At 35.3% G+C, this 20,399-nt stretch overlaps 2 protein-coding genes across 4 annotated transcripts; both read right to left on the bottom strand.

Annotated features, from left to right (window-relative positions):
- Positions 1-1,508: 1,508 nt before the first annotated feature.
- On the bottom strand, positions 1,509-7,853 carry LOC108332502 (uncharacterized). 2 transcript variants are annotated; one of them, XM_017567799.2, is made up of 15 exons: positions 7,689-7,853; positions 7,388-7,512; positions 7,123-7,243; positions 6,958-7,022; positions 6,727-6,840; positions 6,446-6,520; positions 5,942-5,980; positions 5,791-5,862; positions 5,507-5,620; positions 4,881-4,952; positions 4,745-4,781; positions 4,304-4,416; positions 2,635-2,841; positions 1,902-1,998; positions 1,509-1,810 (listed from the first exon to the last, which is right to left on the bottom strand). In XM_017567799.2, the coding sequence occupies exons 1-14, from the start codon at positions 7,762-7,764 to the stop codon at positions 1,921-1,923; spliced, it is 1,308 nt and encodes a 435-aa protein (XP_017423288.1). In that variant the 5' UTR covers positions 7,765-7,853; the 3' UTR covers positions 1,509-1,810; positions 1,902-1,920. The 2 variants fall into 2 exon arrangements, with proteins under 2 accessions (XP_017423288.1, XP_052727025.1); XM_052871065.1 differs by lacking the exon at positions 1,509-1,810 and having other exon boundaries at positions 1,947-2,053.
- A 1,528-nt stretch (positions 7,854-9,381) lies between these two features.
- LOC108334434 (E3 ubiquitin-protein ligase DIS1) lies at positions 9,382-13,878 on the bottom strand. 2 transcript variants are annotated; one of them, XM_017570276.2, is made up of 4 exons: positions 13,686-13,878; positions 12,095-12,327; positions 10,476-10,862; positions 9,382-9,908 (listed from the first exon to the last, which is right to left on the bottom strand). In XM_017570276.2, exons 2-4 carry the CDS (start codon positions 12,299-12,301, stop codon positions 9,588-9,590), a joined length of 915 nt encoding a protein of 304 aa, XP_017425765.1. In that variant the 5' UTR covers positions 12,302-12,327; positions 13,686-13,878; the 3' UTR covers positions 9,382-9,587. The 2 variants fall into 2 exon arrangements, with proteins under 2 accessions (XP_017425765.1, XP_017425766.1); XM_017570277.2 differs by lacking the exon at positions 13,686-13,878 and adding an exon at positions 13,274-13,611.
- Between the last annotated feature and the right edge of the window lie 6,521 nt (positions 13,879-20,399).

A 20,399-nucleotide genomic window follows, 5' to 3' on the forward strand; every position in this document is an offset into this window, starting at 1 on the left:
CTCAGGGCATCTACGTTTGACCGAACGCTCAAACGTAGCACTTAATACAAGAGGGCGTTCGTCCTCAACTAGAAATCTTTCCAAATGAAAGAATTCAATTCAAAGAAGTTTACTAACAGCACCGAACGGTCAAGGACCGTTCAATGACGAACGTTCATTATCATAGGAAATTCATATTCACAGTTTCATTACATTATACTCATTTCTCAGCATAAACTTTCATACTTTCAAATACTCATATCATAGTCCATTTCATGTTTCTCATACATCAACTCATAATCATAATCATATAATCAAAAATCAAATAACACAGATTATAATTCATGCGTCACACATAACGTTCATACAGTACAAGACAAACATACGAATTAAATCAAATAAGCTTCCCTTACCTGGATCAGTAGTGAACGTCCTAAGGGTATGATTTTGTTTTCGTTCAACTACAGCTTTCTATCCCCAACGATTAAGTCTAACCATAAAAATAAAGAAGAACTTAGATGGTATCCCTGCATGCACCCAAAACTGGGTTTTGCATGTAACCCAAGAACGAACGACCAGAAACGAGAACTTACCAGTTTCAGAGTCTGGATCTGTTCGGTTCAAATTGAAGCTTATGACGCCGGGAGGACTTCTATGGTTTCTGAATGATGAACGGAGAAGAGATGATGAGTTTCAGTAGAGAGAAGGAGGAGGTTTCTAGAGAGAATGAGGAGAAAAATGGAGGTCTGAGTTTAGGAAGGAGAAGGTGCATGCAGGAGAGTGAGTAGCGTTTTCAGAAAATCATTTTGTTTACCCTGCTTTCGAACGGTCGTGCACTCTCCTGTTGACACCTGCACTCCACTAACTGACTTCCGAAGTTTCTACTATGACACTTGGCGTTAAAGCATGGAATGTTAAGTGCATTTTTAATGCATCTGAGCAAGTGACGTGGGTGCATTTATGAGAGCAAACAGGTGGCTTTAGGGTGCATTTAATGAGACATGACATAAACATATCTAATACAAAAAATTATTAAAAGGGAAATTCATTAAATAGCTTAAGGATAAAAAAAATTATTAGAGGTTAATAATGTTTTAAATAATATTGCTTCTAGTAACGTCTCAAAACATATTACAAGCTAATGAAAAAGTTTGCTTATCGAACACTCTTATTAACATCAAACAAGTTTTTCATTTAGGAAAAAATTAGAAGCTAGCTCAAAACCCTTCTCAAACAAAAATTACATGGATGCCAAAACACAAATAAAGAATTGCATAAACAAGCTTCAATGTGGTCATTCTTTTGAAAAACATAAATTTCATTTTTTTTTCTAATAAAACAACTTTTTGTATACATGAGAAACACAGTTTTATGATTTGTTTCTCTATTTCCTCTTTATCTTTAGGATAAATTACCATATTTCTTAATCCTATGATTTGTTTCCTAACTAATCAGAATTATGGTTAGTGTAAATAAGAATCAATCCTATAAGAATTGTGAATATATCAATACATTATAATAAATCTCAGTTACTATATCAAGTCAGATTTTAACATTAACCAATTTATGATGACTTCTTACGATAGGGCCTTAAAATGTTAAGATACATCAAGCTTGCAGGCAATAAGAACTAAAGGACTGGAAAATTGATAAAAAAAACCATTTCTTGTTTCTTCAAGAAGGTTCAATATGGGAACATGATCTTCCCCACCAAACATTTTCTGGAAAATTCCTAGGCTGAGCCTACCACTCAAATACTGTACAATGCTGAATTGCTTGAAGAGAAGTAATGAAGCCTTTGCTTCTCTTCATGTTTAGACTGGCCACATAGCTGCATAATTATTTTAGCAGATATTCAGGCTCGTGAAGGTTTCAGAATACCTATTTGACCAGGAAGTTCCATCACAAATTAGGATTTCAACCTTACTGGAGTGGCACTTCTCAGTTCTCCTGGCTTTTAGTTGTATCTATTATCTTCTCCATCTGTAAATTAAGCAGTTCATGCACTCTCTGCTTCAACTACACAACATAAGCAACACAACGCTTATTGATCAACAAGCTCATTCTCTGTTACCTATAAATAGGAAATTCTTAACTGACAGTAACTTCCTTTATCAGAATCCATAGTACAGTTAGATTTCAGTTAAATAATTTCATTGAAATCCATCAAGACACATAATTTTAGTTCAAATACATACATACATACATACATATATATATATATATATATATATATATATATATATATATATATATATATATAATGTGATTGAGCATATTTCAAACCCACGCGAGGGAAATGGCTTTGCATCATGCCAAAGAGATTAGCAGTTGCCTCAAAAGGATGCATTATGCACTAAAAAATGGGATGGAGCACAAAGAGTGCCACTATGGCTATCATTAGAAGTTTTCTGTTCATAAAAGAGTGATTTATTAGGGGAAAAAGTGGTTATGATTTGGTAGGCTGAGATTCTGCAAGACTTTCAGCACATCTAGAATAATATCATAAGTTTTTATTGTTTCACAAGTAAAGAATTCCATAAACCAGCTTCAATGTGGTCATTGTTTAGCTAATTCTATGGCGTTATTCTAACATACACCCATCATATAAGAGATTCTAGTCAAAATGTTAAAATAAGAATAGATTTTCCTCACCTCAAGTAGCCCTTCTCGTGTTTTCACAGATACATTAATAGCTCCATCAGGACCTGATTTCCGGTAGTTCTCAAGCTCAGATTGTAAGGGATGCGGCTCATCTGTTGCATAGACCACAGGAGAAGTCTTCAACAGATCACATTTTGACACGACATCAACCCATAAATGCCCAGTGAACCTTTCTCTGAGTTCTTTGTATATTGAAAACTGCATATAACCAACCGTCATAAATTGAATGTAATAGACAAAAGTTATAACCAAAAAGCTTGTCTTTCTGTGAAAAAATATTCAAATTAATTATACACATAAATTCCCATTTGCCAACAATTACCCAATGGGATGGCAAGGTTTCTCCACTAAACTGAAGTACACAATTACACATAGACAACCATAAGCCAGCAATGTGTCACAATTTGAGAATAATAACATTGTGTTAGGACCAACCTTTTCAACTGTTTAATTTTCTACCCAAAGCTAGAGTAAGCACAGTGCTACACAAGCAAGAATGGAAGGAAGTAGCGCTTAATACACAAGGAACAGACCAAGAACAGATGTCCATCAACCCCATACAGTGGCCTCTTTTAGCTTATAATGGCTAGTTTTTTCATTTCCCAACTACCTGAAATGGCTATCTTTTTGTCTATAATGCATGTAAAACCGTCCAAGAAAACAAACACATGTTGAGCTGTGAAAAAAAAAATTGCACCAATAGTTACCTGGGTAGAAGTAGCTGAACTGAAATAAATATCCAGCTCCCATTCTATATCCCTATCTTATCCCTTTTTCCAGTATATACTTCACATTGTAATCTTAAATACTGTCAGCATGGATGTGTTGGTACTCTTCATCATTTATCGAGTCCTTTAAGTTTAAAGACATTAAATAGCTTTAATAAAATTCTTCAAAGATAAGAATTGTAAAATGTTTTTCCTCTCTTGAATTTGGAACCACTTTTAACTAGCGTAAAGATCTTAATAGGTTGGTGATATTTTGCTGCAGTCCAATTTGAATTGATTGTTGTAGCGATCAATTAGTTTTATATGATTGAACCGAGAGCAACAGAATCTCATGTGATGCATCCAAGTTAAGGTTAATGAACCCATTTTTTGTAATGCACAAGAATCCAATAACTTAGACCGTAGCTCATTAACAAAGGAACTTTCTCAAAGAAGGCATAGCACTTAATTTTTTCCCCTTTACAGTAGAATGCATAAATCAAAAAAGGATAGGAGCGGATGACCATAAAGAGAAGCACAGAATATCAAGCATCCTCACTTGAGTCCATCCCAATTGCTTCATCATCTCTAATTTCGTTATTGTTTTATTTCTGACTGCTATTAGATATACCTTTCATAGCTTTCTATGGAAGTAATTACATAATAAATAACCGAAAATTGATAGCCCCACAATACATTAGAATGAAGAATCACTGAAATTGAACACAAACACAAGTCTTTCATTGGCATCTAAATCTTATGGAGCCATAAGTCCAACTTAAGCCTATGTAGACTAGATAACTACATGATTCAAACCTTGAATGCAAATTGTCTTTTATGCATTTTAAGTTTGAACGCAATGAACCAGATAACTATCTTTATAGCCACTTGAAGAAGATTTATATTTCACACTTATTTTTAGTTTTAATAATTCAGTTGCCAAAGAAGCACACCTGATCGGAAGGTGAGGTCCCACACTCCCCCGAAAGGTCATGGACATACAAAACTGCTGTTGGCAGGTGTGAAAGGACGGCCAGAGTCAACTTTTCTAAATTATTCCTGTCCTCTAAATATCCAAACAAGAGAAACAAATTAAAAGGTGGGAACGATTGTGCTTAACTAAATAAAAAGGAAAACAAAACCAACAGTAAAATTAATTCATAATCACAAACTGTGATTTATTGGAGCTAACTTAGAGGATACAGGAGGTCTAAGATCCTCCAACAACCCATAGTATTATAATATATACCATACCCCTCCTCTTAGGAAAACTGATCCTAAAACCAATGGACTAAAAAAATTCTCCAAGAAAAACTTTGGAAATATAACATTCACCAAATAAGAAAAATCAGGACAACTAGAAAACTGATATAAACAAATGAAATGTTAATTACCATCATGCCTCCTCAGCAGGCCCGGAGTATCTGTAACCTACAGATGTGCAAGGTATAAAATTACAATTGCATGATATGGAGTTCACAATGAGAAAAGAATTCTAAAAACAAAATAAAAATTCACAAATTTGCTAACCTGAAACTTCGTAATGTTAAAAATAATATGACCCATAAGAATTCCTCTTGTTGTGAAGGGATAGTTACAAATCTGAAATTTTTGGTAGAAAGCAAAGGAGAAAGGATGAGAAATAGTGTGGATGATGGAATCTATAAATACTCAGCAACTAACAAGTTTTGCTTAAGCTTGAAGCAACATATGTCAAGATTTAATTTAGTTTAGTATCGGTTCACTGTACATATGATTAGTTAGGGAAATTATATATACAAAGTTACCTCACAGTCTAGTAAAAATCATTCCTTCGAGAAAAAGAGAAAGAAAAAGCACAAGTATAACATAAGGCACTCGAACATTTCTGAACCACAAGCACATAATCATTGGGAATGGTCACAGATCAACCAAGTAACAATATAGAAATATTTATCCTTAGTTACAATTAAAACCAAGGTGGTTGTATCCTGATTGATACCGCATGTATTTTTAATCTTTTAGGCACACCAATAAGGAGGAAATTTAAAGAGACGTACATTTATTGGAAACATGGATAGGATATTTAGTAGGATAAACAATTCCATTCAAGCCCAGATTTTTAAAGAGGCTAATGCAGTTTTAACAAAGAATTATTATAGCATTTAGTTGCATACCTCAGGCTTGCCTGTAGAGAGTACATGGACCAAAGAAGATTTGCCTACATTAGGAGCTCCAACAAGACACAGAGTTGGCATTTCCAAATTGATTACTGGCATTGCTCTGAGAGTCTGTAACATTTATCATTATCAGCTGGATGATATAAATTAAGTTGATGAATTATTATTTGAGAAAACAAAATTAAATTTCACAGGTCACCCAAATTGTGAACCCTGATATGTATGTTTGTAGAAAACACAGTCAAAACCTAAGTATTTCATTTGCTGAAAATGCAGAATACCTTAGCTATGTCTAACAAATCATCAACAACTTTTCTTTCTTGAGCAAAAACCTCTTCAATTTTCTTAAGACCCTGCATAAAATCATGGTGCATACTGAAATCTTCAGAAAAATTGGGAAGCAGATGATTCCTCAAAAGATCTACACCTCACCTCACTCAACCTTTCCTCTGCTTCTCGCTTTGATGAAGACTGTTACAAGATGAAATAAATCAATTATGTTAGCAAAGCAAAGGATAAAAGAGAAATCACCAATTTAAAAGATGATAACGTAAAGAGACATTGGAACAGTCCATCCGAAAGAATTCAACTCATAAAAGTAACAGGCTGAGGCTGACACGATGGTACAGATAGTGACATAAGTAAACCTCATACTTTAATAATGAAGCAGTGAAGACTGTAAAAATTATATAAAAATCTCTTTTTCTGAAAAAAGTTAAATAGCATAAAATCTTGCCATTGGGGAAGACAAAATTTCATACCTTCAACAAGAACAAATTAGTATTGACATCAAGACCTGGCATAAAATATTCCAAATTTTGCTATTAAGGCTTCCTAAATATCATATAAAATAATACTTTCAAGCAGCATGATGAAAACTACATAATTACCCAGCGAAGAAATAGATCAAGATCAAATGTAAATTACTAAATAAACCTTAGCACAAAGTGAAGCATGTTCCTTTCCAACAGATACTACTCTCTTCCTTAAACCATCTACCTTCTGTAGCACCTGTAAAAAATATTTAAAAACAAATTAGACAAAGTCTAAAATAACAATTTATATGAATGCAGCCATTATCCAAGAATATGTATCCATGCAGCATTGGGAATGATAAATAATGATAAGACTATTATATGTCATGTAATAACAAAGGGAATGCACTAGTGGAAGTTATAAAACATGTATAGTACTGCAAGACTGTTTTACTAACATACCATTTCATAGTATCCATCTCCAAGAGTAAGCTCAATCAGAGATCTTTCATAAGGATGAAGATTTGTTTTGTTAGGAAAACTCTGCACATAGGTCCTCAAGGGGACAGCAATTTCCTAACAAGAGTTGCGCTATTAACTTATGATACATTCTTTTTCCTATAAAATGGACAGTAGAAACTGGCATACAAATTATAGCTCAAAGCATGACATATTCAGAAGTGAAAAACATACTTTCATCAATGCATCAAGTTGCTTTGCACCCTTGTTTTTCTCCCTTTTCGCAATGTTGGCAATTCCTAAAGTTTAAGCAAACTAAAAGTCAATGTCAACCATAGGGTTTAAGATGTAAACACAAATATCAACCAGGAACCGAAGAACATAATTTCAGCCAAGTACCTTTCGTTGGAGAAACCTTCCTCGCCTTTCTCAATGCGGATCCTAGAATGTCAATTGATGGCATCACTATGGGCAACTTTTGAAATGCCCCAATAGATTCAGTTTTCCTAGATGGCTTCTCCTAATTCAAAAATCCCTTCAAACAGTAAAACTAGCAAATCTTTCTTCCAAATTACCACAAAGACACTATTAAAAGGAATATACACATACATACATAAATATACATAATACTTAAGCAATATGCTCATACTACATAATCACATACCATCGTATTTTTTTCTGTTGGGTGTTGAACAGTAGGATGATAGCTTCCATTGGAAATTTCATATGAATTAGTTTGGATGGCTTTACATAAGTACAACATGGGGTGCATTTTTACATTAGGTGTCCCTGCATTATGTACCCAATAGCAAACAACACTCTTTAAAGTGTATTAACTCAAACTAACCCAACAAAATAACAGATTCAAGTTCATTGCAGCAATAGTTATAGCATGAAATGGTTCAATTAAGATATGAGGGCTGGAACAAATCTAAACAAAATTGAAGGAGTGAAGCGTTACTTACGTTGGGTGTTTGTGAGGAGAAAAAAAGAGGAAGGAAAGACGTGGCCTTTGAGGAAAAGAGAAGAAGGGGCTTTCATGTCTCTGCTTCTTCTCTTGCTGTGGATTCGAACAGAGGAAGCAACGGCTAATGTTACAGAGAAGCTAGCGACCACTTTTATAAAACTCTGAATGACGTTTTTGTTCACCGATAATAGTGTACTTTACATAACATGAAATGTTTTTCTTTTTATTTTATTTTAAATATTTGTTTGGTCGAATTTTAACATAATTTTTTTTATTCAATGCCAAATGAAGAAAACAATTTATCTAGGACAATGCCCTTAAATGGAGATGGTTAAAATGATTATAGTTAGAGGGTAGTTCAAAAAATAAAAGGGTTGTATATTTCGTAAGGTTTAATATGATTAATTACTAGATAAAAAATATAAATATAAAAAAATTGAAAATAATTATTATTTTAATCTTTTATACCATAAATTGCAAATGTTTATTTTTTTTAATATAGTATACACAACTGTGAATATCCTATTAGTTTTATATATATATATATATATATATATATATATATATATATATATATATATATATATATATATATATATATATATATATATATATATATATATATATATATATATATATATATATATATATATATATATATATATATATATATATATATATATAATCTCGTTTTACGAGTTCTCTTTTAGTTGATTATTCTTTAATTAATATTTTTAGTCTAAATTTCTTTGGATCGAGCTCTTATGAATTATTTATTCTAGACTAAGATCGATCACTCTTAAACATATTGTCTAACTTGTTTACGTTATTCACTTTGGATCAACCAGTTATAAAATGACTATTAATAATAATAAATCAATTTCTTAATATAGATTAAAACATGATTTGATCGTGATTAGATAGATAAAAAAGTAAAAATTTACATAAACTATTATATATAAAAGTCTAATATATAACTTTAAAATAACATGCACAGCATTGATTACTAACTAAGCCGTCATACTAACTTTAACATAATAATATCTTTTGTAAATATCATCTAAGCGGACTTTAAAAGATGTAAAAATTGAACAGCAGAAAAAAACAACCTAGGAAGTGTGGTTCAACCCGTCCAATCTACAATACAACACATCCCATGGAAGTATTCTCTTTTTCTAAAACATAATGGTTATCTTCTTACCACCATTCTCACCTATATTGATGATATTGTTGTTATGGGAAACAACACTAAAGAAATCCAATGCTTCACTGCTCTTTTACATTTCACCTTTCACATCAAGAATCTTGGCGATAACTCGGTAGCACAGCCCAACACATCGACAACACAGCCTCATAACACTAGTATAGCCTAGCAGCACCCCGTTTTCTCGTTTTTGTTTTTCCTTCTTGTTAAATAGAAGTTCACATAGTATATCAAATACAATATACACATTAACCTTTTTAGTTCTTTTCAATAATATTAAGTTTTCTGATTTCTCTTCTCCCTCTGATTGTTTCTTTTCCTTTCGTTTCTCTTTCCCTTTCTAGCAGCCTGGTACCTCATGACCTTTAGATAAAATCAGGAACTAAAAAACTTTAAAACCTTAAGGATCAAATGCACGGAAGAGCCTGCAATATGAGTAGAAAGCATGTGCCTTTTGCAGCATAGAGTGGGAAGAATGCAGAAGATAGGAGCAAGCTAAGATTACACATCTATATTAAAATATATCATAATGAGCCTTCTTGTTCATGTATTTGATCTAGAGCTAAGCAAAGAGATGTTGCCACCTAAATTACAAAATGCAATACATGAACAGAAGATCCATACCACTACAAAAGAATTAAGAAATAGGTACACTACAAACTAATGTAGCTAATACAAATAGGTCATCATTGTTCACTGCTCTTTCCAAATTCTCCCAGTGACTCGTAGTTTCAGTTCCTTCTTGTCACCCCCAGAAAAGAAAAGAGCCATGCTCCTCTGAATGATGAGACCATCAAAACTGTCACGAACCTTGCGGTGGCTATCCCTAATGCTTCTGGGCACCCCTTGCCAAATCATCTTCCTCCCATTTCCACCCACCTCCAGACTGTACGTGTAGTTCTTCGCCTCATTGTCGTCCCCCATGAACCGCAAAAAGGCGATGTAGACAGGAGCCATTCCTAGCTGAAAAGCTTCAAAGTGTAGACAGAAATACTGACCAAAGCAACTGAAAACCTACAAACAAAAGTCACCTCCAAAATCAACTAAGTGTTCACATGTTTTGCACAAATCTACACTATATGAAAGCAAATTGTGTTGTGTTGTGATGTGTTTTGTTGTGTTGTGTTATGTTGTATTATGTTATGTTGTATTGTGTTGTGTTATGTTGTGTTGTGGTGCTATACAAAATGTTAAACACAAGTTTGATATGCTGCAAGATTGAAAAACATTAATCTAATGACTTTTCTTGTTGAAGCATAAGAAATTTACAAATGGTGATTTAATTTAGTTTACTTCAATTCTATGCTCCCATCAAGGTATCTGCTGACGAAGAGAAACGTATGTGGTTATTTACATACTAACACAGCTGAAAATAACACAATTTCATCACTGGATCCTTCAGGATTGCTAACAACTAACAACACACTATTATTATTGGTTAAAGTTTAATTGAAATCATGAGATTGTGAGAAAGACTCATCATACCGAAAGAACCACATCATTTTATGAGTCAGTCACAACAAATAAAAACCAATAATAACAAGACAAAGGAATAGAGAAGGGAGTTCGGTAAAACATTACCGTTAACATCCACGTGGCATTTTCGACTTCTTGTGGATTTGTTTTGACATAACGGTGATTGAAAGTACAACCATTGTGCATGTCCACTTTATGATCATCTTTCAGATGGGTCACAAGGTAAGGTATATCACCCATAACTGAACATTCTGAACCAGCATATGGGCAATTATAAGGTCTAAATGCACATTGAGATTCATGCTTTAGCTTGCTGTAATATGGGTATATGCCCATGCATCCAAAACCTTGATATTTACATGGAAGTTCTAATGATGCAGCCACCTTTTCTAGTGCCAGACATCTGATATTGCCAAGCTCGTGCCTACATGTAGGGCACCGATCATGGACTCTGGGTTTGCAACCAGAGCATAAAGTGTGACCATTTGAACACTGCAACAATGATCAACAAAGCAAATGCTGTTATGCAAATTTTAAAAAGGTTCTTTGCTATAAAATTGTTAAAGGATGTTTATTTTGAGTTGAAAGAAACATAAATAAATTCCAAGAGATACATATGACAAACACCACTGAGTCCTTGTTAAGTTAAAAATGTGCTTTCATCCTTGTTCCATGCATGAGAGTATCACATCCTCTAAATGAAGTTCAATGGATTTATTTGAAATGACATGAAACTTATGAATCAGATTTAGTTATTTGACATTTCAAACGAGATATTACCCCTAATTTATCATCCATTTCCATAGCATGTATAATCCAAATTTCTTCATATCTTACCAAAAACAGTTGAAGATATCCAATCATCTCACATAGATCAGCCTATAGACATGAGGAGGGGATTACTTTTGAATCGCAATTAGTTCAATGACATGTGTTTGGAAAACTACTTCAGAAGTCCTCTAATTTTAATAGTTTTTCACAAGCAATGGTTAACTCTAAAAAGTTAGACAAGCAAAAGCACCATATACAGTGTTTTTCACAACAATTACATAGGAAAAAAATGCATGGCAAACAGTTACATAGGTGATCCAAGCTCCATACTTGGCATAATAAGAAACCCTTTCAAGCTATTTTTTCCATTCAAAAGTCACTTGCACATAAGCTTGTTCAAATCATGAGAACTAAATTCACACCTAATCATAGAAAAAGGCAAAACATTGCAAATCATGAAACAAAATCAAGGGCAAAGTACCTAGTTTTCAAAAGTCAATAGGACATCACAATCATTTTCATAAATCAAAGCATCAAAGCACAGTTGACCCCAGTACTACTGTTATATGTTGAGACAGAAAAACCTGAATTCGAGGTCAGGAGCCTCCTAAGAAGTTTATGAGAAGAGAATGAAATATATTTTCCTCCCTTTTTCAAGCACAGTACAGCATTAAAATAGTTACTCCAAAGATTCCTCTAGGACAGGTGGCACACAGGCCAAATAACAACAAAAACTCTAACTAACTTCTTCTAGAACATTTAGCACCAACAGAACAATTAAAATAGAATATATTAGTGATGACTGAAATCAGACCACCCAGCTGGTCTTTTCACCACTCTTTTGGGTCTAGCACCCTCATCCAAAGGACCTTGCATAACAACTACTAAATTAGAACCACATGTTATGTTAGGAACCAAACAAATCAGAGCAATTAACATCAACAAAAACAAACCTGGTGGATTGGAGGGTACATAGCATTTAAACACACAGGGCACTCTAACAGCTCGCGAACACTGCTTGTAACAGTCCCGTGAGGTTTAAGGGCAGTCTGCAGAGGCTCATTCACAAGTTCACCAACTTCAGTTGGCTCTTCCGTTTGAGGAGGATCGACGCTTGATCTGCTTCGGATATCATCAAAGAATGGATGACTAGAAGCCATGTTTGTCCGACCAACCCCCAGAAGCCCTTTTCAGAATGAAAAAGAAAAGCATTTCATTAATCACAATCAACCACATCAAATTTGATATGTAGAATTCATATATCTTACTATACAATATACATTATCACAGTTCACAAAATTAGTAAGTATTACATGCATATTACCAACTTATTTTAACTTAGGAAACTAACATTTATATCCCTTCTCTATCAATTCTCTTGAACTAGAGTAGTTTTCCTGTATGGGAAGGATTAAGGTACAAGAATTACTGACGACAGTAATATTGATTTTGAAGTATAATTTAGAAACTTTGTATGGCTGAATAAAGCATAAAGCTGATGAATATAATTCACAAAAGCAAACAAAAGAAATCTAACTTCTAAAAGCTGCAATCATCATTAAAAAATATTCAAAGTTCAGTCCACTTTTCTACCTTAGGAATTGTATTCAAAAGCACTGATCTATTGGGTATGTTTATCAAGTACCCATCAAAATAGCTTAGGTTTTCCATTTGCCTTAGACATTCAAGAAAAACATGAACGGTAAAATGAAATGGAATTACACAAAATTGAGACTAAAATCACCAACACTATTCAACTACCAACATTAGCATCAAATTGTGGCCTAAAGAAACTAACACTTACGAGATAAAAGTAATAAAATAAAATAAAAAGGAAACATATTGTACAACAATTAATTAACATAAAATTAAGTGATGAAAGTAAACAACGGCAAATAACTAAAAGATAATACAATACAAAGAAACCAGTAACCCAACTGTTAATTGATGTATGGCTGTCCACAAAAACCCACAAAAATCATTTCAATGCACATGATTATCGAATCAAAGTCAATACACAACAAACACATGAAAAAGGTCAACGGACACAGTGCCATCATAACCTAACCCCCAAAGCCAAAACAAGCCACATACATGCATGGTAATCCAAGGTACCCATTTTGAAAATTTACATTTTTTGCATGACCCCGAACAATCCAAGACACCCCAATGGACCAAGCACAAACTGAAGCACGCGGATCAATCACAAGGGGTAGCAACAAACTGTTCCATCAATTCCACACGCTCAATAACCAAAATCCCAACCTTGGAAACATCAAACAAATGCTTCGGGTTTCAGACCAAACCTACCACAAATCTACCTACGACACACAAAAACAACACTCTTACCAAATTTTTTTAAAAAAAATAACAATAATGAGGTGGGTCACACGAAAATTTAGTTCAAAATTGAAACTTTAAACACCCCGTGTATGAAATGTTTCGAAAAATCAAAACCCAGAAACGAAAACATACAAACTTCTCTAAAAAAGAATAAAAACTCAGAAAGAGAGAGGTAGAAAGTTGAATAGAAGAGACAGATACCTGAAATGATGGTTTGATCAAAGGGCCATTACAGAAACAGAGAGGAAGGGTTAATGATGAAAATTTTGGTGGGTGAGAGCGTGTATATCATCTGACAAGTGCAATAAATAAGAAAGAAGGCACGAGTGCGCGTCTGTGAGTGGAAGAAGAATTCAAACCAGAGACAAACAGAGGAGAGAGAATTTTCTCTATAAAAAACAAATCAACTAGTTAAAAATAAAACAACTAGCTTTGAAAATTTGAGAACTTTTCATCTTTTTCTCCTTCCTTGTCATTTTTCTTTCAAACATAATATATTGTCTTCAACAACAACAAAAAAATCTTAATGCTTTTTAGTCATTTGAACAAAATATTCTCAATTATGTTAGTCCATAATGGTCTATGAGTCTCTCTTTTCCATGAAAATTTACAAATTTAGCTTTAAAAGAAAAATTTATTATTAGTTCCTCTCCATTTATTAATTATTTAAAGATAATTTAAGAAGACGCATTACAATTATAGACAAATTTAATTCTTTAAATTAAGTTAAACAAGTAAAAACTTGCTTAATAAACATTAATAAATTATAAATGTCTTATAAACAAGGAGGAATGAAGTATTTTATTATGAGAGAGTAGATGCATGTTTGAACTTTGAATCTCATTTATAGTATGTTTGGATTATGGTTATATTAAATGTAACATACTTTTTTTTCTCAATTCATTCATTACAATTATTGCTTCACTTTTATGTATTTTGGAGAGCTTAAATTTCTGTTTAAAGTTGGTTAGATGATAATCCATACTAACTAGTAAGTGTAATGAGATTAAAGTATACTTCATTTATATAATAACTTAAAATTAAAAATTATATAAAAATATTTACTGTTGTCAATGCCGATATTAATTACGCTGTGTTTATATAGAAGTAAAAATATGTTTTAAGAATTTAAATGTAATTTTTAAATTCTTAAATTTAAAATGTAATGCATATTTTTAAGGAAAATGTAATGAGTATTATTAATTAGGAAAAAATTATGAATTCCAAAAAGGATATGATGAAATAAATGTATTCCCAAAGAGTTTTAATTTGTTAACAGCGAAAACTTGTATACACTAATAATGTACGTAAGTTATACTAGAAAAGAAGAAGATTTTTTTTTTTTAGAATCTATTCATTATATAAATTAAAAAATAGGCTTAAATTAATTTTTTTTATATTTATATAATTATTTAGTCTTATCCCTGTATTATTAAAGGCTTCTACTAAGTTCCTCAAATTTTAAATTAGCATCAACTTTGTTCTCGCTATAAATTAGATATATTGATTTGTTTTTAATATTGAATATTTATCATAATTTAACGTGGATTCTTTTTAAGAGGAAAAGGAATTAAAATTTTAAAGAGTTTAAAAAAAATTATAAAAAATAAATTATTGATCTTAAAAGAAAATTAATTTTGATTATAAAATATTATTCTTAATGTTCTTTAATTTTTCATAATTATATAATATAGATTTTTTCTTTCTTTCAAAAAGTCATAATTATATTAATTAATTTTAGTCTTATTTTAAGGTACAGAATCAAAATAACGGTTCAATATCCAATAAATAGTCTAAAGATCTAATGTCACGCCCCATTAATTGCTCCGCTGAGTCACCACTGTGCTTCCATTAATGCACTTTGACACGCGCGCCCCTCATTTAAAACGCACTCACGTACTCACCTGCATGCGCCGTGCCACGTGGCCTGAGCGTTTGGAAAATTTCCCAACGAGCCTTGCATGTGCGCCACTTGTCACAATGGAAGTTTCTGAAACCAGTAGTGGAACGCAGGTGTCGTGTGGAGAGACGTTCATGCGTCTGAAAGTGGGAGTTTGAACAAAAATGATTTCCTGGAAAATTTCCCCACTCTCTGCAACGCACCTTCTTCCCTTCCAAACTCAGACTTTTCCTTTTCTCCTCCATCTCTCTAGAAACCTTTCTCTTCTCTCTTCTGCAACTCACGATCTTCTTCTCCGATCACCTTTCAGTAGACGCAGAAAACGTTCCCTGCACCGTGAGCTTTCCATCAAACCGAACACTTTCGGATCCTGAAACTGGTAAGTTTCCCGCCCTCCATCACTCTTCGTTTTCAACATGCAAGCTTCGTTTTAATCTGCATGCACCTTCTCTGAACCAGTATTGGTTTTCTGTAATTTTAGTTTGAGGAATTTTGGGGTTTGAACGTTAAGGGTAGAGGAGTATACTGGAGTCTTGTTTTCTTTCTGAAGAACGAACGTACGCTGCTTAATCCGGGTAAGGGAAGCTTATTGGTTTAATTCATCTGATTTTCTGTAATGTATGGGTGTTATTGTGATGTTGAAAATATGATTTATGATTTTGGACTTTTGGTATGAGAATATGATTCTGAAATAATGTATGAAAGTGATGCATTGTACTATGGTTTGATTTATTTGAAGCATGAACTGTATGATGAGATGATGCAATGAAAATGTTTGATTTGTACTACGAGATGAGTGAATTAATGCATGAAAGTTTATGCTGGAAAATGTGTTTACTGTATGTGGAATTTAGATATGAGAATTCTATGAAATTGTACGTTCGTTATCGAAACGGTCTTTGACCGTTCGGTATTCGTAGGAAATTCTTTGAATGAGTCGAACCCTTTCATTTGGAAAGGATTATCCTCGGGGACGAACGCCCCCTTTTATATAGTTTTACGTTGTGCGTTCGGCCAGACGTAAACATCACGAGTGTTTTGTGTGAGAATTGAGAAGCCTGATAATACCCTTTTGACTCTTAGTCAAAATAATAAAACATAAACTTTAACTATCTCATCTTATATAAATCCCAATTTTTCTATGATTTTGAATTCAGTTGAGAATCTCGACCTGAAAACGTACGTTCTAAAGTGGCGCTCGGTCTCACACCGAACGCTCGTCCTTTTCCGTACTTCTCAAACGAGCGGTATTAGCGTTCGTCCTGAACTTCCACGTTCGTCCTAAAATCAAATAACGTTCGTCCAATATATTCAGTGACGTTCGTCCAAGTCTTCGGTGACGTTCGTCCAAATTATTTATTAAACGCCTACTTTCGCGCTCAGTCATTGACTGGCGGTTTGTCCCCTGAATTAAATTGTGTTCGGTTTATTTTTACTCAACCAAGTGGTGAGGTATCTATCCATTGGATTCGCCCCAGAGTCATTGAGTTCAAATTATTCTAAGTACTTTCTGATCGTATTAGAGTTAGTTCATTTAACTAATTCAAGAAGTCTTTCTCGGTCTCGCTCTCGACGTTCGTCCTCATTATGAAGAGGAGTGAACGTTCGTCTTTTTAAGAAAGTGGAACATAGAATGAAAATGTATTCAAGAGGATAAATCAAGATGTGCGAACACTATGAGAACTGAATTTGTGATTTTGGATTTTAACGAGCGTTCCAGGGTGGAACGACTCTTGGTTGGAAATTGAGATTGTAAAGTATGAATGTGGCAAGCTTAGCTGGCGGGTCATCCTGATATTCCGTGAGTGCTCGTTCTCAAGTAGAGAGGAGTATGTCATGCGTGGGAATGGCAGGAGGTCTTAGTCCATAATTGTAACTTGGACAGAACGGACTAACCTTAGGTGGCTGCTGACGAGTATTACAGCTATCCACCTGGGTGCACGGACGTCGTAGCTACACAGAATTCATACAAGTCCGGACAGTCGGTCTAGTACCAGGAATTTTGATTTAGTTAATGTATGAATTGGATGCATGTGTTGTGAATTATTTGATTATGTAATTGATATGTGTAAACTGTATGTTTGACTTGAATTAAATTCAATAAGCTTACCCTGTGTCCTTTCTTTGTGTTGTCGTTCGTCATTGAACCTTCGTCTTGTCTATGCAATGATCATCCTTGTGGATGTGAGCAGATGGGGAGGCGCTACTTGAAGAAGCGCTGGAAGAAGAAAATTTGGAGGACGCCAACCTCGTAGACGTGGAAGTGAAGGCCGAACAGTAGAAGCGTTCGGTTTTTATTTAGAGTAGCGAGCGGCTGTGAGCGAGCGCTCTTTTGATTGTAAATAGTTGGACGTGCGGTCATTATTTTGTACACCGTTCGTCCTTGTCTTTTTGTAAACGCTCGTTAATTTATATATGAAAGGCCGTTCGGCCATTTGTTTAAACTGTTTCTTATATTATTAAAACTGTTTTGGATTATTGATACGTGTAATTATTCTAAGTATATAGTTGATGACTGTATAATTTTGGGATGTTACATTATTGGTATCAGAGCAGTTTTGTTCTCTTAAGGACACTGTAGGTTATGAGTGCATTGCGTTTTGCTGTGTGCTTATTGTGTGTTTAATGAGTTACTGTTTTAACTCTTAGACATTTCTAACGTTCGTTTTCTCTGGTCCAGAGAATACATGGCGCCTAGACTTCCTCCTCCTCCTCAGCCTACCGAGCCCGATACGTCCAACAGCGCAAGATTAATGGAGGCTGTGATTGATAGATTGCAGCAGCAAAATACCACGTTAATGGAACAGAATGCCACGTTGATGCAACAGAATCAGAACGCCATGCAGAGCTTGGAGGCCGCTCGTGCCAGCTCTGAGACTACACAGCGGCAACTGATGGAAATTCTTGCTGCAACCAGGGGCACGCCAGGGGCGTCCTCTTCTACTGCTACCCCACATGCTGAGTGGAGTTTGGAAAGCTTTCTTCAACACCGTCCAGCCAAGTTTAGTGGGATTTGTCTTCCTGATGAGGCAGATCAATGGCTGCGTGACATGGAGAAGATTTACAACGCTAAGATGTGCCCTGATGAGAACCGTTTAGCCTTCACGGAATACCTTCTAACGGGAGAAGCGAACCACTGGTGGGCGAGCGTAAGGGCCATATTAACGGACGCTCACAGTCCTATTACTTGGGAAGTTTTCAGGAGCAAATTCTATGAAGAATACTTTCCAGATAGCGTCCGTTTCGCCAAAGAGGTGGAGTTTCTACAGTTGACACAAGGAGGGATGACCGTTTCTGAATATACGAACAAGTTTAAGCACTTGGTTCGTTTTAATACCATGGCAACCAGTGCAGAAAGGCAGTGTAGGAAATTTGAGAATGGTTTGAGGAGCGATCTAAAGGTTTTAATCTCTAGCTTGTGTATCCGTTCGTTTCCTGCAATGGTTGAAAGGGCAAAGGTATTGGAGAAGAACATGGCTGAAGCTGAGCAGCGTAAGAAGCAACAGACTTCCAGGGGACCGATATTAACAAGATCAAATATGACTCGGAATATTACTCCATATGCGCGTCCAGGACAGTCAAGTGGATCGCAAGCAGTGGTAGTCGCTGGACAGTCGGGACAATCAGGGGCAGTAAGATGTTTTCAATGTGGAGGACCCCATTTCAAGTCAGCTTGTCCTCAATTGGTGGGAGTAAAATATTGCACTCGTTGCAGAAGACATGGCCACTTGGAGAACGAATGCAATATGGGTGGACGTGCGGTGATGAGGCCACCCAACACTGGAAGAAATCAAACTAGAGGTGGTGGACGAGCCCAAGCTGTCGGACGTGTGTATGCGATCACTGGTGCAGAAGCAGCGAGCTCAGGTACGCTCGTCACTGGCACGTGCTTGTTGTATGGAATGAATTGTTGTGTATTATTTGACTCGGGGGCGACACACTCCTTCATCTCGAAGGCGTGCGTTGATAAACTGGGAATAGCTGAGAGTGAGATGCAGTTTGATTTAGTGGTGTCAACACCAGCAGCCGGAGAGGTTAGGACGTCTACCATGTGTGTTAGATGTCCTATTGTGGTAGAAGGGCGTAGATATAAGGTGAACTTGATATGTTTGCCTCTCAAAGACTTAGAAGTGATTCTGGGAATGGATTGGCTGAATACCAATCGCATTCTCATAGATTGCGGAGCTAAGGAGTTGATTTTTCCTGAAGGATATGAAGAAGAGTTGGGGGTGACGCTCAGTCAAGTTAAGGAAGACATTATGGAGGGCGCGAGTTGCTTCTTAATCATGACGCATGAAGATAGTGAGGTTGCGGATAAGAATTTTGGACGTTCGTCTAATCAGTACACTAGAGGACGAACGGTTGTGGACGAATTCCCGGACGTCTTTCCGGATGAAGTGCCTGGGTTACCTCCCGTTCGTGAGGTAGAGTTTACCATTGACTTGGTGACAACCGCAGCTCCCATATCCGTTCAACCATACAGAATGGCGCCTGCTGAATTGGTGGAGCTTAAAAAGCAAATAGAAGAGTTGATGGACAAGAAGTTCATCCGTCCAAGCGTGTCACCTTGGGGAGCGCCTGTGTTGTTAGTGAAGAAGAAGGATGGCACCTCTCGGTTATGCATTGACTATCGTCAACTGAATAAGCTAACCATCAAGAATAAATACCCTCTGCCTCGCATTGATGATCTTCTGGACCAGTTGCATGGAGCGAGCGTTTTCTCTAAGATAGACTTGAGATCAGGCTATCACCAGATTCGGGTCAAGGAAGGAGACATCCAGAAGACAGCCTTCCGTTCGCGTTATGGACATTATGAGTACGTGGTCATGCCGTTCGGTGTGACGAACGCTCCAGCAGTCTTCATGGACTATATGAACCGTATCTTCAGGCCGTATTTGGACAAGTTCGTGGTGGTGTTTATTGATGATATTCTCATCTACTCCAAGAGTTGTGAAGAGCATGAGGAACACTTAAGGGTGGTACTTGGAGTGTTGAGAGAAAAGGAGCTGTACGCC

Source organism: Vigna angularis, chromosome 11 (assembly GCF_016808095.1).
Source record: "Vigna angularis cultivar LongXiaoDou No.4 chromosome 11, ASM1680809v1, whole genome shotgun sequence".
NCBI lineage: Eukaryota > Viridiplantae > Streptophyta > Magnoliopsida > Fabales > Fabaceae > Vigna > Vigna angularis.

Bases quoted from the DNA above. Each gene is read 5' to 3' on its own strand.
- LOC108332502 (XM_017567799.2), bottom strand. From the start codon at position 7,764: ATGAAAGCCCCTTCTTCTCTTTTCCTCAAAGGCCACGTCTTTCCTTCC. The intron at 7,023-7,122 runs GTACTTGGCTGA...CTTAAACTTTAG, and splicing joins GAAGGTTTCTCCAACGAAAG to GAATTGCCAACATTGCGAAA. The intron at 6,841-6,957 runs GTATGTTTTTCA...AACTCTTGTTAG, and splicing joins AACTTGATGCATTGATGAAA to GAAATTGCTGTCCCCTTGAG.
- LOC108334434 (XM_017570276.2), bottom strand. From the start codon at position 12,301: ATGGCTTCTAGTCATCCATTCTTTGATGATATCCGAAGCAGATCAAGC. The intron at 10,863-12,094 runs GTTTGTTTTTGT...TCATTGTTGCAG, and splicing joins TGTACCCTCCAATCCACCAG to TGTTCAAATGGTCACACTTT. The intron at 9,909-10,475 runs GTAATGTTTTAC...TTTTGTTTGTAG, and splicing joins ATGCCACGTGGATGTTAACG to GTTTTCAGTTGCTTTGGTCA.